Source organism: Pan paniscus, chromosome 16 (genome assembly GCF_029289425.2).
Source record: "Pan paniscus chromosome 16, NHGRI_mPanPan1-v2.0_pri, whole genome shotgun sequence".
NCBI classification, from domain to species: domain Eukaryota; kingdom Metazoa; phylum Chordata; class Mammalia; order Primates; family Hominidae; genus Pan; species Pan paniscus.
This window is the reverse complement of record NC_073265.2, coordinates 38,261,109-38,284,303: the sequence shown is the minus strand read 5'-3', so window position 1 is coordinate 38,284,303 and position 23,195 is coordinate 38,261,109. Positions and strand designations below refer to the sequence as shown.

At 35.1% G+C, this 23,195-nt stretch overlaps 1 protein-coding gene across 3 annotated transcripts in view; it reads left to right on the top strand.

The window, feature by feature from the left end:
- Positions 1–23,195, top strand: part of SECISBP2L (SECIS binding protein 2 like) — a 96,641-nt gene that overhangs the window by 41,239 nt on the left and 32,207 nt on the right. For all 3 annotated transcript variants that reach the window (XM_034938731.3, XM_003831490.7, XM_003831491.6), the window contains 6 exons: positions 6,314–6,492; positions 8,411–8,735; positions 10,989–11,124; positions 15,388–15,617; positions 15,902–15,926; positions 16,588–16,703. In XM_034938731.3, the coding sequence (XP_034794622.2) occupies positions 6,377–6,492; positions 8,411–8,735; positions 10,989–11,124; positions 15,388–15,617; positions 15,902–15,926; positions 16,588–16,703 (948 nt within the window). In that variant the 5' untranslated portion in view covers positions 6,314–6,376. The remainder of the gene's footprint in view (positions 1–6,313; positions 6,493–8,410; positions 8,736–10,988; positions 11,125–15,387; positions 15,618–15,901; positions 15,927–16,587; positions 16,704–23,195) is intronic.

The window sequence follows — 23,195 nt, the reverse complement described above, 5'->3', positions numbered from 1 at the left end:
CAAGAATCCATTATTTTCATCGTATTCTCAAAGGACGGCTAAGAACCATTAACTTAATAGTAGATTGGGAACTGAGATTTCTCAATTTTGTGGAATTCTTGATTCTTTATACCATAGAGTCATGTAATGGCTTTTCCAGGATATTTGGATTATACTTTTGTATTTCTACTATTGAAGTGAATTTAGGTAGATTGAAGTCATTGAAAAGTATATGTAATATGTGTCAATTTCCATTTTTCCTCACAGAATGTTTTTTTCCCTTTAGACCAGTGTTGACATACTCAGAATTTCTCTAGATGCCTACAGCATTAAAACTTACTCATTATAGTATTGTGGTAGTTAGCAATTCATAGAAGTTTGGTTTTTAAAAAGTAGTACTTAATATAGACTTTCTGCATTTTATCTTAACCTAATTAAATCCTTGTGTACTTTACAAGTGTAACTTTAAAAAAAAAAACTTTTTTTTTGCCTGAAGGCATTCATGTTCTTGTTCTTGTGAATTACCTTTTTTTTAATATATAAAATCTTTTTATAGAAAAGGTAAATTGTATGTGTGCTGATCAAGATTGTAAAAAGTAATTTACTGGGAATACAGTGCTAGATGGATAATCTTAATTGCAATAATGATTATTTGAAAGAATGTTATAACTAGAAGAAAATCTTAGGAGTATCCTCTTTCAGCACTTTTTATAGAGTATTCTCTGTATTTAATCAAAATAGCTAGCTTAATTTTAACTGCCAGAGTTAAATATTCTAAGAATATGTGTTGCTTGGTATATAATGCATTTTTTCCCCTGAAAAAAAAAAACTTGCATTTTGAGATGTGAAGAATAAATCATGGAGTTCATTTTGTTTATAAAGGCTTACTGGTTCTATTTTTAGGAAATTTATTGAGATTTTTTAAAGTAAACAATGGGCTTAGAAGTGACAGAACACTTGAGGTTAACAGTCTCTTTTCTGTTATCACAAATAATTTAAATGTTGGCTTAATTTTTAGTACATTAGCATTAGATAGTTCTTTTCAAAGAATTTATAAGATTACTAGTTATTAATGTCTTTAATTTTTGGAAAAACTAATGAATACATATGATTTCATGCAACATGCTTTTTACCAATAAGGACAGAAAATTGTCTAGCTTTTCATTGTTTCCTTTAAATAATTTATAAACTTTAAGTAATGTCAGTACTCCAAATGAAATGTATTCTAAATAAGTTATTTTAAATGTTTATTATTCAGTAATATGTATAGTTGGCCCTTACGTAAGGATATAAGTAAATGAGCTGTCTTATCAGATTTAAAAAATAATATGTTCATAATAAAAAAGTATTAACATATACATTTAGGGAAAATAGCATTTGGAAATTTAAAAAGACATTTTCTGTTTTTTCTTTTTAAGACGGAGTCTCACTCTGTTGCCCAGGCTGGAGTGCAGTGGTACTGTCTCTCAGCTCACTACAACCTCGCCTTCCCAGTTCAAGCAGTTCTCCTGCCTCAGCCTCCTGAAGCTGGGATTACAGGTGTGCACCACCACACCCAGCTAATTTTTGTATTTTTAGTAGAGATGGGGTTTCACCATGTTGTCCAGGCTGGTCTTGAACTTCTGACCTCAGGTGATCCACCCACGTCGGCCTCCCAAAGTGCTGGGATTACAGGCATGAGCCACTGCACCTGGCCAAAAAGACATTTTCAAGCTCTTAGGTCAAAAAAGAATAAAAAATAGTATGATAGGTTATTAAAAATGTGTTAATAATAAAATACCACATATGAAAAACCTATGGGGCCCAGCATGGTGGTGTACACCTGTAGTCCCAGCTGCTAAGGAGGCTAAGGCAGGGGCATCGCTTGACCCTACCTAGGTGTTCTGGACTGTAGTGTGCTATGTGGATCAGGTATCTGCACTAAGTTCAGCATCAATATGATAACCTCCCTGGAGTAGGGAAACTCCAGGTTGCCTAAGGAAGGGTGAACTGGCCCAGGTCAGAAATGAAGCATGTAGAAACTCTGGTGCTGATCAGTAGTGAGATCACACCTGTGAATAGCCACTGTACTCCAGCCTGGACAACATAGTGGGACCCCATCTCTAAAACAAACAAACAAACAAAAAACCTATGGAATGTGGCTGAAGCTATACTCTGAGGCAAATGCATAGTCATAAATGCCTTCATTGTTAAACAGTTTACAAGGAGAATGAAAATTAAGCATCCAAGGCAAGAAGTTAGAGGGGAAACTCCATCAAATCAAAAGAGAAAATAATAAGTTAAAAACAAAGTAGTGGATAATTCAGAAACTAATATTAAATCTAGAAAGCTGGTTTTTAAAAAAAGTAACCATCAGATTTAAAAAACATTAGATTTGGTCTGTTTTTTAAAAAGGAAAAGTATGGGTAGCAAAGCATTCTGCCCAGTATGGGCAGAATCTAAGTTAAATACTTTGATTTGTCTTCCTCATTATTGTCTGGAGTCTGTGAAACTTACACATGTAAGTACTGTGTTTTGTTTTGGCATTTTAATCAAAAAAACAGCACAGCTAGTAGTTATCTCTTAAGCATTAATCATTTTTCCCTTCAGAGGACATTTATTTTATCTTTTGCCATGAGATGTAAAATATCTTAAAGTTTGAGATATTCTATTTTTACCTTAACATAGAAAGAATATGGAGGGTTTCCATGGTCATATTTTTTCTGTGGGTGTGTGGTACATACTCTGGAGTTTCACTGTGGGAGAGTGTCTCGTTATGTTCCAACTTCAGTTTTGATTTTAAGTGGGTGTCAGTTTTTTATTGCTTAATCTGGGAAAATTATTTGCATTCATCTGGAGGTTCCATCTCTGAGGAATTTAGTGTACATTCTCTGCCGACGTGTGCTTTGTGGTAATGTTTGCCCATTTTCCCTAACCCAGTCCAGCACAGTGCTCTTTCCGGAATGTATGCTAAATGCACATTTGTTGAATTATATAGGCTCTCAATGATCTGAATACATTTGTCTAATAAACTCTTTTAAATAACATTTTTGTTTCATACTCTGACAGAGTCTTGAGCTTTCTAGATTATTTACATCAAAGGCATTTTGTTTATAGACATTTGCCTTAATGTACACAAAATAAAAAGTGAACATGAAACTGCTTAAATATTTTTACAAAGATGATTCTGGGACTATGATTTTTTTCATTAATTTGGAAAATTCTGAAATAATTTCTGAAAGATGAAGATAGTTTTGCTATGTAGATGGTTGTGCTTTTTTGTGAAGCAAATAATACAGGAATGATTAGACTTTGTTAAGTGTAGTTTACATTTATTCCATATTTATTTCCTTTATGAAGACAACTCTCTGCTATGAAAGTTCTTATTCCTAAAAAATAGATCTTGGCAAAAGTAGAGAGACTAAACACAGAAATTCAAACTGAGGAATAACGTTCTATAATGTATCTAGTCTAGTTTTTTCATACATTTTGTTGTTCACTATGCAAGGCTTTTTTTTTATTTGTATAATAATATAATTAAAACACTGCCAGAATTTGTTATTTATTTAACATGTTAATTTTATGGGCTTTATTATGTGGACTTTTGAGAATAGTTTGGGATCATAACACTCCTTTTCAGTCCTGAGAACAACAGATGCTGCATTTTGATGTATATTACTGAAGGCCCCAAAGTCACAATAAACAGCTTTTGAAACCATACAGAGTTGTAGCTATAGGAGAAAGTTTGCCAGTCTGTTCCTACTAGTGACATCTTCTGTTTGTGCAGCTGTTGACTATAGCAGCTTCTCTCTCTCTCTCTTTTTTGTGTGTGCTAAAAACAAAGGATCATTTTAGTGTTTGTGAGTTTTATTGTTGAACTCTGATAACTAGAATTGCACTTAGAAACCAATACAAACTTTAATAAAGGCACATACTGTGTATATGTGCAGCCATTAGTTTTGAATTATACATAATACCTTTTAAACAGTAGGTTGCCTAAGTTCATAAAACTTTCTATAAAGTACGAATGAAGTGGGGTGTAAAAATTTTTTGCAACTTTTGACCTGAGCAAGAATTTGAATGTATTGCTACCAAAGTAATTTATGAGTTGATATGTTCTGGGGGGAGAGGTCAGAAAAAGTGTTATTTTAAAATTATTTATTTATGATTATGTTAGTATGGTTAAGATTGATAATTTGACGTACCCATATACCTTGCTGAAAAAAAACCCTGAATGTCTACTAGCTCAGATTTATAAAACTGCTCAGTGAGTTCTCATATGTCGTAAAGAACTTTTTGTTTTTTAAAAGAAATCCTGGCCAGGCTCACGCCTATAATCCCAGCACTTTGGGAAGCTGAGGTGGGAGGATCACTTGAGCCCAGGAGTTCAAGACCAGCCTGGGAAACGTGGCAAAACCCCATCTCTACATTAAAAAGTTTGCTGGGTATGGTGATGTGCACCTGTAGTCCTAACTACTTGGGAGGCTGAGGTGGGAGGATCACTTGAGTCCAGGAGATTGAGGCTGCAATGAGCCATGATGACACCACTGCACCCCACCCCCACCTCCACCCCGTGACAGAGCGAGACCCTGTCTAAAAAAAAAAAAAAAAAAGAAATCCTAAAAATTACATTTTTAGTGCAGTTAAACTGTGATTTCAGTTTCTTTTCTTATGCATGTATGTGTGAACTGTATAAAGCAAGCTTCCATTATCTTTGCATTATTGCTGTAAGTCGGCTTTTCTTTTTCCTAATTGGGGAAATATTTATTGTTTTGATATATTGTGTCCTATATAAGTGAGTTTGGGTTCTAATGAATATCACAGAGTGAAAATTACTAGCTTGTATCATTAGAGTTTGAAGATATTTTTGCCTCTTATGTTAATCTTTAAGAAACCAACTTCAGTTCACTAATATTTGTATTATTATTATAGTATATCTACTTCTGATTTGGTTAATAGTACAAATGTAAACCTCAAATCAGGTAGGGAGGAAGGATACTGAATTAATACTGCTGGACAGTTCAGATTTTACCATCCCCGCCCCTTCCCTTTTAACAAGCATTTATAAATATTTACAGTGAACTTTTTAGAGAACTTAATTTTTCTGAAACAAATGAGCATATCTCATCTTCAGATTTTTTACTTGGATTCCTTACTAGCTGCTTTTGTGAGAAACATGAAATTTATTCTTACAACTATGTTTTGGTGGGAGCCTCTAATAAATATCACCCTAGTGGGTTTGTTGGGGAAAAGTTCTGGCTAGGACCATGGCTTTTAAGGTAATTTTTTACAGTAGTTAAAAACATTAGCTTGCATTTCACTTACTGGTTTCATTAAAACATGTTTCATATCATTTGATATTATAATATTCATATGATTTTTTACAGAATGTACTTAATGATTTCAAAAAATAATTTAAAATGTTAAATTTGTTGTTAACTATAACATATAGAAACTGCATAAAACCAATGTACAGCTTGATGAATTGTTACAGGACAAACACCTTGTAAATTTTATCCTGGTTAGGATATAGAACTTTGCCAGGCACCCTGGAAGCTCTCCAGATTCCTCTTAATCACAACTCTCTTTGCTAAGAATAATTCCTATCCTGACTTTTATGGATTTTATTTACTTTTCTTTATAGTTTTGTTGCCCATATGTGCATCCCTAAATACTACAGGGTTTTTTTTTTTATGTCTTTTAAATCTCTATAGATTTCTTGTAAGAAAAGATACAAAGTAAACTAAAATGGATTACATATCTTGGATTACTTTAGTTTACTCACTTGTGTACTGGGAAACTGAAGTACTCATATTTTCCCCAGTTTAACTGTGCAGATTTTTTCTTCTTAATGTTAAGTATTTTTTCATCTTAGACATTTTTTCTTTTAATGATACTGATCTAATTTCCAGAAATGGACAGAAATAGACAACTTTTAAGACTATTCAAACAAATATAGAGTAATAATTATCCTTCATAATTTTGTTCAATTTTTCCCCCAACAAAATGAGTTAAAAACACATTGTTTTGTCTGAAGAGCTACATCTCTTACTACCAACTTTATTTTTAGACCCTGAGGTATAACTTCTGTGTTCTCTTGATTGTTTTAACAGCTTTAATTACATTGAAATGTAACATTTGGTTTATTTTCCTTATTTGATGGCTTTGTCTAAATAACTTGATCATTATTCAGTTATTTTAAAATTGACATTGCTCTTCCTTTTGGATGTTTTATGAATGCTGAGAAGAGACCTAATTACTGTTTATAAGGACTGACTCTTCTGTTGTTAAATTTTGAATTTGTGGGAAGTTGCTTGCTCATTTGTTATTAATGTATTCTACTTTCTCTTTGAAGAATGTCAAGCTGTCAGCTGAGGTGGAGCCATTTATTCCCCAGAAGAAGAGTCCTGATACATTTATGATCCCTATGGCTCTCCCAAATGATAATGGAAGTGTTTCTGGTGTAGAACCAACTCCAATTCCCAGCTACCTGATTACTTGTTACCCATTTGTGCAGGAAAACCAGTCCAATAGGTAATTTGTTTATTTTTATTTTCTTTTTTGGGGGGGTGGCTATAAAAGCTGGCAAAGTGCACTTAATATTTTTCCTTTGCAACTTTTAGACTTTAACCATTTCTCTATTAAGAGGAGTAAATAAAATGATACTGAAATTTGGAAATTGTTGATATGGATTAGTTTCTCATTTTTTCTAAGAGAAAATTGAATTCTTAGGCTATGTCTCCTTCAGTAAGTCATTGAAATTTATTTGAAGTAAGTCAGCTCAAAGGGAGAAATAAAATATTCAGAGGTGAACAAAAACATTTTTTTTTTTTTTTTTGAGATTGAACATCTAATCTCATAGTTGCCAAGACAGTCTCTGGTGTAAAAGAAAATACCAAGCAATAGTCCTTAGCTTTGAAGCTGTCATGGTTAGCATATATTAGTATTTCTAGACTCAGATTTTAGTTTAAATTTATGTCTGTGCTATAGTTACAGGATGATTTAGCAAAATTGCCCGCAATTAGGTCATGTGTAACCTAGTGGTTAGGGTGTTACTTATGATAGTCGTGATAGCCATTCTAACCCTGCTTATACTGTCTGAGTGATTAGCACTTCATTGGTATAGTTTATTTTATTGCTGTATAAAAGTACTTTCAGCCTTTTTCAAGTTATGTCACACAGAAAATTTCGTTTTTCTGGGACTGTAAATGGATGAGGCAGCTGTTAACTGGCTATAGGCTCTGTCATTCCTGAGGGCTGAATCAATCAATATTTCCACCCATCTATAAACCACTGTTGCACATTAGTGTGCCAGTGCACATTCTTTGAGAAATTGTGGATGTATGGTATATAAGGCCATTCAACTACTCAAATATTAAGTGTTCAAGTTAATGTTCTGAGGCTCTTAATCAAGAGTCTTGAGGGTTAGACAAATAGTAGAAACTAAGGAATCATTTTCAATTGAAGTTAGCATGATATTAAATATCTTTGCCTATATTGGATAATGTGCAAACTGATTCATGAAACTAAATTTAATAATACTATTTTTCTATTTGAAAAAATGGCCAAGTATACAGTATGATAAACTTAATTGATTTTCTTGGTTTACCAAATAATCTTTGTGAATTCATGAGTAAACCAGCCAACAGATTATTTAAAAAATATTTTTAAGAATATGGCCGTGAACATTTTACTATTTTGCTTTGTCATGGGAGTAATGAGGAAAAGCCCTATGCTTCAACTCCCTAGTCCTTAGGACCCCATATTGATTTGGTGAGGGGGCTGCTGGGACAGGAAGAATTTTGCTAGTGTTTTATATGAACTGCATTAGAAGAAGCTCCACTGCTGAAGATGTCAGTGGACAGATTTGCCTCTTCTCTTCTTTCCCTTGGACCCAGAGCCTGCTTCTATTGCCAGGAGGGGAGCCAGGAAAAGAGCTGGACTTGGCCAAGTGATTAGGGGAGTATGAGAGGAGGAGTAGGAGGCTCTGAGATTGAGCTGAAAATGAGGAATTAAATCACCCTATGTAAAAATCACCTTACACAGTGGTCACTTTACTCTGTTCTTTACAGAAGGCTGTCACAGTTGTGTACCTTGAATGGGAACTTTGGACTGCCATTGTTGGTAGATACAGTAGCTAGGTGTTTAACTTTTAGGCAGAAATATCTTGAGGAATTGGAAGGCAGAGTTACAGACAATGCTGGTATGTGGAATACTGTAAAACCATCAGGTTGGGTTCGTTTATACTGTTGTTTACATTGTTACTGCATGTACATAATGATCTCTATAGCAAAGAAATTTATAAGATGATGATAGTTTTGTCTCCTTTCCCAAAATTATCATGAAGCCACTGTTCTGTTTTGTCTTTTATTAGTGTAAGTTAAGAGATTTTGCTTTAGTGGTATTTTTAGACTTGTCAATAGATTTGTTCTTCTTTGATTTGGTTTTGCAGACAGTTTCCTTTATATAACAATGATATACGATGGCAACAACCCAATCCAAACCCTACTGGACCATACTTTGCCTATCCCATTATATCTGCTCAGCCGCCTGTTTCTACAGAGTATACATATTATCAGCTGATGCCAGCACCGTGTGCCCAGGTTATGGGTTTCTATCATCCTTTTCCTACACCTTACTCCAACACCTTTCAGGCTGCAAATACTGTAAATGCTATCACCACAGAATGCACTGAGCGTCCAAGTCAGCTTGGACAGGTCTTCCCATTGTCCAGCCATCGAAGCAGAAACAGTAACAGAGGATCAGTGGTCCCAAAAGTAAGTGTCTGGTCTTGATTGGCTTTTAAATGTGATATTACTTATATTAGTATAAGCAATTTGCTACTTGGGTTGATTGACCATTAATGCTGAATTTACTATAAAACATATTGTTCACTATTGTAAAATGGTAAAGGGTATGTAATTCTTAAAATAATTTTTTTTGTGGTGTTTGTTCCTCATTCTTAATTGTGATATGATTTATAATCATTTTCACATTCCTTTAGAGAGTTTTACATAACATAAGGCAGAAATATTTACAAATAAATTTAGTGATAAAAATTGCATGGCGACACTAACATTTGTAAGTGATTAGCGTGGATCTTGTGCTAGCTGTGTTGAATGGCTAATGCACTTCAAGATATTTCAATGGGCCAGGTGCAGTGGCCACACCTATAATCCCAGCACTTTGGGAGGCCGAGGCAGGCTAGTCGCTTGAGCCCAAGAGTTTGAGACCAGTCTGGGCAACATGCGAAACCCCATCTCTACCAAAAATACAAAAATTAGCTGGGTATGTTAGTGCATGCCTGTAGCTCCAGCTACTTGGGGGCTGAGGTGGGAAGATCGCTTGAGCCCAGGAGGTCAAGACTGCAGTGAACTGAGATAGCACCACTACACTCCAGCGTAGGTGACAGAGTGACACCCTGTCTCAAAAAAAAAAAAAAACCAAACCAAAAGATATACTTTCAATCTTCAAAAGTTAGCTGGAGACATTATGGAAAAGAACATTTGTGGTTCATTAGATCGCTTCAACGTTATTGTTTCTACTCTGTGAATTTTTAGTAGGAATAGCACTTTGTTATTTAAGAGGTGCTTTACTTTTATATGAACAAGGGTCTCCTAGGACTGAAGAAAATGGAAGATAAATATGTGAAACCACTTACTCAGTACGAGCCTTTTGACTAAGTAAAAAAAAAAAAGAAAGAAAGAAATGAAGGATTTGAATCACAAGAGAATTAAGGTTTAATTTTAGTTAACTTTTTAACTTAAAAGGCTATTTTACAGTTGAAGCCTTATTGTCAAAGCTAATGGGAAGGAAGAATGTGTTTCTAGTTGGCACTTTTGAGCTGATAGAAGAGGGACATCTTAGACATACCTTATGAGTACATCATCAAGGAGTTGATGCTTTCCCTAGATTCCATTAGCCCAACTTCTTCAGTGAAGTCTTTGCTGCCTCCTCATATAATTTCTAAAAATTGAAATACAAGCAGCAGAGATTGCTTTAAAAAGCTTTTAGTTTTTGTTCATGGAAACTTTCTTGGTCAAGAAATATCTTTTCGGGAACTCAGAATGAAAAAAAAAGTGTTGGAAATAAGATAGTAGTATATAATTTACAGATGTTTAAGGAACATGATTTCTTAGAATACATTCCCAGCACTTCAATTTCAGACGTTCAAGAAGTTAAATTCAGAGTTCTATTGTGTAAGTTGCTATTAAGTGATGAATACTTATATTTTTAAAAGTAAAGGAGGAGATCAATTTATTAATATTGATTGATTGATTGATTGATTGACAGGGTCGGTCTCTGTCAGCCACACTGGAGTACAGTAGAGCAATCATTGCTCACTGTAATCTCAAACTCCCGGGCTCAAGTGATCCTCCTGCCTTAGCTTCCTGGGTGGCTAAGACTACCGATGCCTTTGTTTTTTTGTTTGTTTGTTTGTTTTGTAGCGATTGGGGGTCTCTTGTGTTGCCCAGGCTGGTCCCAAACTCCTGACCTCAAGTGATCTTTCAGCCTAGGAGCCCAGGAGTTTGGGATTATAGGTGTGAACCCCTGTGCCCTGCCAGGATCAGCTTTTTTATATTTTCGTTTTGAACTCTGAAGCAGAAACCATTTTTCATGTCATTGCTTTTCTGAAACTAAAATTTACTTTGGGATAGGTTACTACCCTTTTAAAGAAATTTACAACCCCTTGTATGACATTATTATACCCCTGCTATTAATTATTTTTTTGACTGAGAAAATAAAAAGTACAAGTAGCAGTTAAAAATGAATTCATTTATTAATCATACTTGTGTTAATTATTATTTGAAAAAGTGTATATATGTGTGTATAATACATTGTTTAGCCTCGTATGCTTTGCTGCAGGCATTTCATGAAACCCTAGTACTATTTCCCCATGGAAGCCAAGAAGTTTGAACATACACTTAGGATGTGTATTTTATAATGTTTATTTTAGATGTGTATTTTATAATGTTTAGTACATTGAATAGTTGTGTGTTTTTTGTTTTTTTGTTTTTTTTTTTAATCAGCAACAGCTTTTACAACAGCACATAAAAAGCAAAAGGCCGCTGGTGAAAAATGTAGCTACTCAGAAAGAAACAAATGCAGCAGGTCCTGATAGTCGATCAAAAATTGTGCTTCTGGTAGATGCTTCACAGCAAACTGGTAAGGCAAGGGTTCTTACATGTGCATCACTGATTTTTATCTGTTTTCATTCATTCACTTTATAATTGTGGTCTGAACCACTTGTCAGAATTGTAGACTTTCATCCTTTCATTTGTCCTGCCACTTTGTGAAATTCTCTAGGAAGGATAAAGCAATCTATGTCCTTAATGTTCTTTCAATTTGCTTGCTGGCCTTATGTACAATTTTCGGCGGGTTTAAGATGTCCTTTCCTTTTGTAATAATGGAGCGGTTCAGAAATCAGAGATGGAATTTTGCAGATACTGTAGAAATTTGAGGAACTCATTTTGGTTAAAATTAAAATTGTACATGTTTTTATAACTAGATTAAAGCCCTTTATAAAACATCCTAATATCCTATATATCTTTGTAGAAAGAACTTAGGAAGTTTTCTATGCCATATTTTAGCATAGATCTGAACCAAACCTATGTATGTCATGTATATCCTGTTAAACAAGTACAAGTTTTGAACTAGTCAAATATCATTTTGTCAAAAAATTTTAGAGGACTGTACAGGCATTAAATAAAAAAGCTTTCACCTGGTAATAGACAAGAATTAGTATTCTTACAATGTGCTATTTTTTACAGTTTATATTTTGAAATTTCACTTTGTATCTTTGATCTCAGTACAGAAACTATCTGTAGAGTAGATGTTTATCTCCTCTCACCCATAGTTATTGACACTAGTAAAAAATCTTTGTTTGTGATCCAAGGCCAAGATCTGTTCAAAGGCAGAATTAGCTTTTTTATCTCTGTACAGCCTCCATTCAAATGAAGTCTGAGTTGAAATGAATAAGATGGCTTATACTTTTTTCATTTAGATTATACCCTTTCTTTTGGAGATCTATGTATCTTTTTACGGTTGCTTAGATCCATTAGGAGCAGAGAAAGGATCTGAAAATCAGTTTAAAAAGTCTTGTTGATAGTACAGTCATTGTGTGGTTAAAGCATAAAGGCATGAAGCTTTGAGATTAACAGACTGACAAATACTTGGAGTGGCTATGGAAAAGAATCATAATGTAATATATTACTAAGTTTTCTGGTTTGGTTGTCTCTAGTCATAGTGACCCATTTCTATGTGCTTTTAACCCTGGGAAGGCTTTAAAATATCCTTACTTCTTTACGTTGCTTATTATTTTAACCACAAAGACATTCTTTCTAAGGCACAGGAATTAGAAAATGAAAAGATGAAGGTGAAATTTGAATAGAATGTTATATATTATACATCCTATTAGTATTTTTATTTTTAGTTTTCAAATCCGAGGATTTTAATTCTGTCAGTATTTTTATTCTTCAGTTAAGTTTTTAATTTCTGAGGATTAATTGGTATCAATCAGAGATCGAATTAAATATTATAGTTCATTAGGAATGTCTTTCCATTTCTAACAGATTTTTACATTTGAACACAAGCTCATTATTTAATAAGAGTTTATAATAAGATAGCTGGATCTAATATAATATACAAAAGTTAATTGCATTTCAGTTTGCCACCCACAAAATTTAAAAAAAAGATGTCATTAACAATAACACTGAAAAAGAGAGTTTCTAGAAATCTTAGAGAAGACATATGGGATGTATAGGCAGAAAATGGTAAGAATAGGCTGAGCGCGGTGGCTCATGCCCGTAATCCCAGCATTTTGGGAGGCCGAGGCAGACAGATCACTTGAGGTCTGGAGTTCGAGACTACCCTGGCCAGTATGGTGAAACCCCATCTCTACTAAAAAATATAAAAATCAGCTCTGTGTGGTGGCACGTGCCTATAGTCTAGCTATCTGGGAGGCTGAGGTAGGAGAATCACTTGAACCTGGTAGGCGGAGGTTGCAGTGAGCCGAGATCACATCACTGCACTCCAGCCTGGCAACTGAGAAAGACTCTGTCTCAAAAGGAAAAAAAAAAAAAAAAAGAAAATGGTAAGTCTTTATTATGGGACATTAAGAAAAACCTAAATATCATGTTCAAAGTGATTTTGGGGAAACTTGATAAACTAATTCTAAAATAAAGGAACAGTGGTCTCAGAAGACCCAAGACATCCCTGGAAAAGAACTTTTCCTCTAGATATGGAAACTTGTAAAGCCATCTTAATTCCTATAGGTTTATTTTGTCAATGCAGTATACAAAAGTTGAACAGAACAGAGAGCCCAGAAACAGACCCCACATGTGTATGAAAACATATATATGGAAGATGACAGAGATAGCATTACTGATTTATGCCCCATGCAAATCTATTTCAGATTGATTAAGGACTTAGGGAAACCCTATGGTAGAAGAAATATAGGCAGATAACTTTATGACTGCAGGGAGGGAACTATTTCTAAAATTAAGAATTTCTATTTATTAAAAGTAAGTGAAAGAATAATCCCCAACTTGGAAAAGACTTTTACCATGTATATAACTGACAAAGGATTAGCATGAGATATATAAAGAATTAATATGAATCAATAAGAGAATGATCCCACCCTGTCCTTGGGGCCCGTGGAACACTGTGCTAGCAGGCTAAACAATTTTGCGGGAATATGGGAATTTTTCTTTGGACGCAGTCATCTCATTCCTATGAATGTATCCAAATGGAGCCTCCCCCTAGAAAGAGAGGGGGTATTTGATTAAAGATGCATATTGCAGCAGTGCAGCAAAAGTACTGAAGCTTTCATAGTGTCCACTAGTAGCAGGTAACAAGTCCTGCTTGGATACTACTCTAAGTACAGGACACCCACTCAATGGAATAATATGGAGTCATCTTATAATTATGAAGACTTGTCATGACATGACATCATATTAAGCAGAGCACAACTCAAAATTGTATCAGTGTTGTATAAAAATTATGAATCGGCAGAAATGTGGAAAAAGGAAAACTTGTAATTTGTTCAAAGAGAGTCTTGTTTTTTGTTTTTTTTTTGGACTGTCTTGGTACAGTTATGATTTGTGAAGTAAATAAGAAATACAACTCAGTTGAAAAATGGCAGAAGTCAGATAATTCAAAAGTAATATTAATAAAAATTTCTCAGAAGGGAAAACACTGTGGCTAAAAGTAAAAAAAAAAAAGATCAGCCTCATTATTAAGCAGGTACATACAAATTAAAACCCACAATGAGCCACCATTTTATAACCAACAGATTAGGTACAGTCTGGATGATAATGTAAAGTATTTAATGAATATGTGGATCATTGGGGGTATATACTACTGTTGGAGTATAACTGTCTATTAAGTACCTGTGAAAATGATTTGGCATCAAGTAAAGTTGGATATGTGCATCCCCTAAGTTCTTGCAGTATTTACCTTAGAGAAACTTACATATGCATATATGCATGTTCATGTGTCTGTGTATCAATGTCAACAGTACTATTGTTCTTAGTAGCAAAACTCCAAAACAACTCAGGTGTCTCATCAGTGGTACAAAGGATAAGTACACTGTGGTATATTCATGTAAAGGCATGAATCACATGCACCAGAATCTGAAAGCCAGTGTTGAGGTGTGGCAGGGGTGAGAAGTCACATGGATAAAGTGGCGTTTTAAAATAAAGTTAGAAACTGGAAAATTATATGATTTAGGTTTTAGAAATACAGAAATCCATGGCAAATGTGTAAAGAAAAGTGAGGGAATGATATGCACAGAATTCAGAATAGCTTGTAAGCTCTGGGTAAGAAAACGGTATAGTAGTGGAGGGGAGCACACAGTGACCTTCAAAAGATTGACGATGTTCTCTTTCCTAAATGGTTGATGGTGGTTTTAGTATTTTAGTGATATATTTTATTCTATTTTCATAATAAAAACATATAGACTGGGCGAGGTAGCTCATGCCTGTAATCCCAGCATTTTGGGAGGTCAAGTCGGGTGGATCGCTTGAGCTCAGGAGTTTGAGACCAGCCTGGGCAACATGGCGAAACCCTGTCTCTACAAAAAATAACCCTGGTGTGGTGGTGGTGCGTGCCTGTAGTCCCGGCTACTTGGGAGGCTGAGGTAGAAGGATTGCTTGAGCCTGGGAGGCAAAGGTTGCAGTGAGCCAAGATTGCACCACTGCCCTCCAGCCTGCGAAACAGACTGAGACCTTGCCTCAAGAAAAACAAAAAGCGTTATGAACCAACTTACCAGGAACATCTTACCTTTTAATGACCTTTTCAAAAAGTTGTCACCTATTTCTTCATTTATGAAGTTTGGTATCTATTTTCTTACAATCTTAATGATGATTTAATGAGAATTTATCAATTTGTTCATCACAAAGAATTGTCAAACTTTCCTTGCCTTTGTAGATTTCCCATCAGATATCGCTAACAAGTCTCTCTCAGAGACCACTGCACCAATGCTCTGGAAGTCCAAGGGCAGGAGAAGAAGAGCATCCCACCCTACTGCTGAATCTTCTAGTGAGCAGGGGGCTAGTGAAGCCGACATTGACAGTGATAGTGGTTACTGCAGTCCCAAACACAGCAACAACCAGCCTGCAGCAGGGGCTTTGAGAAATCCTGATTCTGGGACCATGAATGTATGTGACATCGTCTTGATTTCTTTATTGGTCATTGATATCAGTATTATTATTTTGCATCCTCTGCTAAACCTTAAGTATCTGTTTTCATTAGCAATTCCTGTAGTAATAGGATAGTTACAAATGTATTTTGTATTTTATTAATAAAAATATTCATTTATGAAGAAGTATGATAATATTGTGATATGCATGCTTCACACTAGGATAAATTATAAAACATTTAGCAAAGTACATAATGTTGGTTCTCAAGTAGAGTATAATTGTCTTTTTGTTTCTTTTTTTAGCATGTGGAATCATCTATGTGTGCAGGTACTTGTTTTCTGCATTGTGTTTTTGCTATACTTTCTACTTTGTCCATATCAGAGTTTTCCTTTTAAGCATGAGGCTTGCTGATACTGCAAAAAAAACTTAGAAGTCTTCCAGAGATTCAAGGTAATTTGGAAGTACAGTTTTGCTGATCAGCTTGAGGAAATGCCAGCTGGAGATATTCTGTAAGAGGACACTTGTATTACTAAGAGCTGTAGTACTGCTTAGAAGTTTATAGGGCCGGGTAAGGTGGCTCACGCCTCTAATCCCAGAACTTTGGGAGGCCGAGGTGGATGGATCACGAGGTCAGGAGTTCGAGACCAGCCTGGCCAACATGATGAAACCCAATCTCTAGTAAAAATACAAAAAAGTTAACTGGACGTGGTGGTGAGCGCCTGTAATCCCAGCTACTTGGGAGGCTAAGGAAGGAGAATTGCTTGAACCCGGGAGGCGGAGGTTGCAGTGAGCCAAGATCTCGCCACTGCACTCCAGCCTGGGCAAGAAGAGTGAAACTCTGTCTCAAAAAAAAAAAAAAAATAAGGTTTATAGAAAAATTTTCACTATTACATTTCTAGTGACTGAATTTCAGTATGTGAAGTCAGGTCAGTTTAGGTTTTCCTACCTTTTATAAGTAAATTATAATTTAAAATTTCATTTGTTATAGGTGGTGTAAATTGGTCCAATGTAACTTGCCAGGCAACTCAGAAAAAACCTTGGATGGAAAAAAATCAGACATTTTCTAGAGGTGGAAGGCAAACTGAACAAAGAAATAATTCACAGGTAATTCGAATTAGGTTGGAGAAAATTGATTAGGTATGAGATGAGTCATTTTAGATTTGTTAGTTACAGTGGTGTAGTGGATATGCACATGGAGTGATTTGGAAGTGAACTATCATGTGTAACTTTAAAATGGCTTAGCTAATAAACTTACTTAATAAAATGGCAAAGTGTTGAGTGGGTATATATGGTACCATTTTTCTACATTTCTGTATATTTAAATATTTTATATGTTAAAAAAGGATGCCCTTTAATCCTGTTTCATTTGCCATGTCTTTTTCCCACATAAAAATTCAAAAGCATTTTGTGCTTTAAATACTGATTCTTTGATCTTAAGGATTGTAGCCTTGTCCACGTGTCTTTACTTGACTGTAAATACCCTTTTGTGCTAATGGCAGTGCCATAGTGATGGCTTGCCATGAGGTAGTCAGACAGAGCAGTTTCCTGAGGCCCAGAGGAACAAGGTGTAACTGCAGTACAGTAGAGCAGGCTGTGCACTGCCATGAACTACCCATAACTGTATCTTCCTGCTTTGGTTGGCTGTAAAATCAGGGAGTTGTTTAATGGTCATTATTTTTCCTTTTCATTTTTCAGATGGCCTTCTTGGATTCCTTAACTCTATTTAAGGAATTAAAACTATCATATGACTATATGGACATGTTCATCTGTGAATAAACTTAAATAGGAGCAAGTTACTAATGGGTTAAATATACTAACTCTTTGCCTGTTCCTTTGCCTCCCTGGAATGAAATACAGGTTGAGCATCCAAGAAAAAAGTTTCAGATTTTAGAGCATTTTGGATTTGGGATTGGGATTTTAGAGCATCTGAAACTTTTTTCTTTCTAGTCGACACATGATAACTGTACATAGTTATAAAGTATAGTGTGATATATTGATATATGTATATAATGTGTAATGATCAAATCAGGGTGATTAACATATCCATCATCTCAAACATAGATCATTTCTTTGTTTTGGGAACATTCAGAATCCTGTCCCCTACTTGAAAATAAACATTAAATTATTGTTAACTGTAGTCACTCTACCAGGGCTATAGAACACTAGAATTTATTCCCTCTATGTAACTGTAATTTTGCATTTGTTGACCAACCTTTCCCTATCCCTCTCCCTCAACCCTTCCCAGCCTCTGGTAACCACTATTCTACTCTCTACTTGTAAGATCAACTTTTTTAGCTTCCACATGTAAGTGACAACGTGTGTTATTTATCTTTCTGTGCCTTGCTTATTTCACTTAACATATTGTCCTCTAGGCTCATCCATGTTGCTGTGAATGACAGGATTTTGTTCTTTTTATGGCTGAATAGTATTCCCTTGTTTATATATACCACATTTCTTCATCCATTCATCTGCTGATGGACACTTAAGTTGATTTCATATCTTGGCTATTGTGAATAATGCTGCAATAAAGAAGAGAGGCAGATATCTCTTTAACATACTGATGGCCTTTTCTTTGGATCTAGTAGTGGGATTGCTGGATCATATGGCAGTTCTTTTTTAGTTTTTGAGAAAACTTTATACTATTTTCTGTAGTGGTCATACTAATTTACATTCCCAAGATCAATGTGTATACGAGTTTCCTTTTCTCTGCATCCTCACCAGCATACCAGCATTTTTTTTTTTGTCTTTTTGAGAATAGGCATTCTGAGATGAGAAAATACCTCATTATGGTTTTGATATGCATTTCCCTGATGATTAGTGATGCTGAGCATTTTTTCATGTATGCCTTCTCTTGAGAAATGACTGTTCAAATCATTTGCCCATTTTTTAATTGAAAAATATGAAACTTTTTTAGTGCCATGATACCACAAGTAGAAAATTCTACACATAAGTACTTAACACAACTTTGTTTAATGCCTACAGTTATTTAAAATAATGTATGAAATTACCTTCCGGCTATGTGTATAAAGTGTATGTGAAACACAAGTGAATTTCGTGTTTAGTCTTGGATCCCATCCCCAAGGTACCTCAGTATGTATATGCAGATATTCCAGAATCTGAAAAAGTCTGAAATTCAAAACACTTCTGGTCCCAAGCGTTTCAGATAAGGAATAACTCAACCTGTACTTCATATGTACCTTAACATTAATTAGGCTGTCAAAAAAAAAATAATTCACTCTTCCATGTGGTTATTGCAAAAATAAATCATTTATGGCAAGCTTGTGAGGCAGTCTAACTTCATTTGATTAAAAACAAAAGAGCTAAAAGGGCAATCATTTATGTAGATTAGATAAATGAATTCTACCTAATATTTACATACGGGCTGAAATTTTCTGTTGAGACTGTAATTGCTAGTCCTACCCATGTTTACAGTTTCAGTACTATTGGTTTTGGTATCAGTAGCTCACTAGAAAGGAAATAATACTGAGATGAAAAACATTTTATCTCTTTCTCAAAACTTGATGAGGAATGTTAAAAGAACAAAAAAGAAAACTTTGCAAATATATATGGCACCAAAGAACTGGAGCCACATGTTTGACAATGTATTTGCTTTCTACTTCTGATGCTTTGTTATCCTTGTACTTTACTTAAGTGTATTTGTTTGATTTTTGATTTGTTTGATTTTTGAGATGCAGAATCTTTTTAAGTCAAAATGTTTTTCCCTGTTTGCAATTTCTGATTGTTTTTAGGCTCTAAACATGTTTTAGAAATCAAATAAATATTGACCTGTATGTTCTGCTACTTTTTATAATATAATATTTCAGGGCATTTTTATCTGAGATTTATTTTGATCCATGGTAAAACAAAATTTTCAAAGTAGTTAACCAGTTATCCTAACATTCTTTCCCTGGTTTGTGTTTCCATTTTAGTGATTTGGTGATTTCTTTCTTTTTTTTTTTTTTTTTTGAGACAGAGTCTTGCTCTTGTTGCCCGGGCTGGAATGCAGTGGCACCATCTTAGCTCACTGCAACCTCCGCCTCCCGGGTTCAAGTGATTGTCCTGCCTCAGCCTCCTGAGTAGCTGGGATTACAGGTGCCCGCCACCACATGTGGGTAATTTTTGTATTTTTAGTAGAAACAGGGTTTCACTATGTTGGCCAGGCTGGTCTCAAACTCCTGACCTCGTGATCCACCCACCTCGGCCTCCCAAAGTATTGGGATTACAGGGGTGAGCCATGGCACCCAGCCTACTGATTTCTTATATGTTATTTTGGGGCTACTTGTTTTGTTCAGTTTATCATATTTTTGCACCTATACCATGCTGTTTAATTACAAGAGTTTTAAACATCCTTCCTGGTGTTTTAACATTGGGTAATATAGATCATTTCTTTAGTCTGGTATAGGTCTAATTTTAAATGATGTAAGGAATCCAAAAACTTGAAATCTTTTAAAACGGCTTTATTTTATGGAATAGGTTGAAAAGTAAAAGAGATTTTTAAAAAAAGATTATATACAATGTAAAAGTCTCATTTCACCTCTGCTTCTCCTTGACTTCTCCTCTCCCCCATACCTCTCCCACTTTGAGTAATTTCTTGTCTTCCAGAGTTTTTTCACTTCATTATAAGTAAATAGAAGTATATATCTTATTTTTGTTCTTTCTTTACATAAAAGAGCATATCTACTCTGTTCTCTGCTTTGCTCACTTAACAGTGTATCTTGGAGACATTTTCATAATTTCCATATTACTACGTAAAGGGCTTCCACACTTTTTCCTTTTAGACAACTCATAATATTGTGTGGATATAATCTTGTTGATTTCTGTAGTCTTACCAGTGGACACTTGAGTTGTTTGCAAACTGTTGCTGTTATAGACATGCTGCTGTGTCATTTAGAAATGTGTATGTATAGAATCAGTTTCTAGTTAGGGACTGCTGAGTCAGAAGGTAAATTCATCTGTTGTTTTGGTAAATATCACCAGATTGTATCAGTTTGCATCCTCAACAACAATGTGGAAAGTGCCTAGTTTCATACGGCTTCAGATATAGTGCGTTTTCAGGATGTGGGGTGTATGCCAGTTAGATAAAAATTATGTCTTAATGTAGTTGATCATTCTTCCATGTGTTTAAGGAGCATTTGTGTTTACTTCTTTTCCTGTGAACTTACCTGGTCCTATCCTTTGCTCATTTTTTGAATCTTGATCTATTTCTTTCTTTTTTGGGGTACATTTTAAAATCAGTTTGATCAAGTTTTTATCAAATTCCTGAAGTTACTTGGAGTCTTTAATATGTAATACAAGTTGCAAATATTTTGCTAGGTTTTCCTTTTTATTTTTTACTTTGCTCATTGTTATCATGATTATTGCCATGCACAGTTTATTTTTAAAATAACATTAAGAAGTTTATATTTATAAATTGACTTTATTGGTCCTTTTTTTTTTGATGGCTTCTAAATGGTTTTAAATCATAGTTGGAAGAGCTTTGCCCCTGCTCTAAAGCTGTAAAGGAATTTGCTTGTTTTTTCCTCTAGTGTATTCATGGCCTTGCTTTTTACATTTAAATCTTTATTCCATTTGGAGTTTTTCTTGATATATGATGTGAGATATGATCCTACTTTGTAATTTCAAAGTGACTTTTTAAAATCTTCCAGCACCATTTGTTGAAAAGTTGATCTCTTCTTCACTGACTTTAATTACCTTTATCACTTATTAAATTTCCAAATATATTGGAATCCATTTCTGGACTTTCTATTCTGTTCCATTGGTGTTTAAATTAATCTATAAACTTAGAGAGAATCAGCTGCCTTTATGATGTGTCACCTTTCTATGCAAAAACAGTATGTCTTCCTATTTTTGAATCTTTTTTTTTTTTTTTTTTTGAGACGGAGTCTTGCTCTGTTGCCCAGGCTGGAGTACAGTGGCACAATCTCAGCTCACTGCAACCTCCTCCTCCTGGGTTCAAATGATTCTCCTGCCTCAGCCTCCTCCCAAGTAGCTGAGATTACAGGTGCCTGCTACCACACGTGGCTAATTTTTGTATTTCAGTAGAGACCAGGTTTCACCATGTTGGCCAGACTGGTCTCGAACTCCTGACCTCAAGCGATCCATCCGCTTCAGCCTCCCAAAGTGCTGGGATTACAGGCATGAGCCACCGCACCTGGCTTGAATCGTTTTTTTGTGTTCTTTAGAAGTGGTGTAAGGCAGGCATGGTGGCATGCACCCATAGTCCTAGCTACTTGGGAGGCTGAGGTGGGAGGAGCGCTTGAGCCCAGGAGTTTGAGGTTACAGGAAGCTATGATGGCGCCACTGCACTCCAGCCTGGGTGACAGAATGAGACCCTGTCTCAGTTAAGCAGTTAGTCAATTAATCAAATAAATGGAAGTGTTGTAAAGTTCTCTTTAAATAAGTTTGTACATATTCTTAGTGGCAATTTCTAATATTTTTTTCCTTTTTATTGTAAATGGGGTATGAAAACTTTAAAATTTTTAAATTAATTTTGTGCTACTCATTTAAGAATCTTAATATATATTCAAAGCCGTAGCTTCTGCTTTGTTTTGTTCAGTATACTCTCTTTCTATCAACAAAACTCTTTCTTAGAAGAGCTGACAAAAAGTATTTCGACGTCCTGAGGTTATTGATTCATTCATGAGTTTATTGGAGTACTTGCACATTTGGCTCACATGAACTTTGTTGGGACCATTAGTTTGGGGGTTTTAATTTAATCCTGGTGCTTTATGTCTCGAAGTGTAAGAATCAGGTTGCGTTTGTTTTTAAAGGAAATTGTTTTACCGTTTGTAACACCGTTAATACATATATACTAATTCTGGTTTACAACAGCAAGCGTGAGAATTCAGGTGGTTCCAGGTGTTTGTGTGCATCTGTTTGACTTCAGAATCCAAGGCCTGTGTACCAGCACCTTCTCTCCAGGTCTGCTTCCAATTCGCAGTTGTTAGAATTTTGGAGTAGCTGTTACTAAAGATTATACTTTTCATATATTTTAAGTGTCCTGGTTAAGAGAGGCATTTACTGTTAGCTGCATTTGGTACTTAAGAGAGGTAACTTGAAATGTCTTAAGAGTCTTAGAATGCTTTATGTTTTTTTCTTGCCCATATGACAGTTGAACATTTTGCATATTCGTTAATGGGATTTTTTGGTCTGTTTTGGCTGCTATAAGATAATGCTATAGACTCAGTGACTTATAAACAACAGAAGTTTATTTCTCTCAGTTCTGGAGGGTGGGAAGTCCAAGGCACTGGCAAATTCGATGTCTGGTAAGGGCCTGCTTTGTGGTTCATAGGTGCTGTCTTCTAGCTTTGTCCTTATGTAGTAGAAGGGGTGAAGGCGTCTCTGGGGTTTCTTATATGAGGTCACTAATCCCATTTGTGATGGCTCTGCCCTCATAACTTAATCACCTCCCAAAGGCCGCACTTTCAAATACCATCTCATGGGCGGAGGGCGTATTGGGATTTTAATACATGAATTTTAGGAGATGGAAACATTTTAGTCCATAACATACAATGATAATACTAATTTATGTGATTTAATAAAAGCTTATTCTCTTAAATCTTGGAAACAAGATTTGTATTAAATTATTCTCCTAAT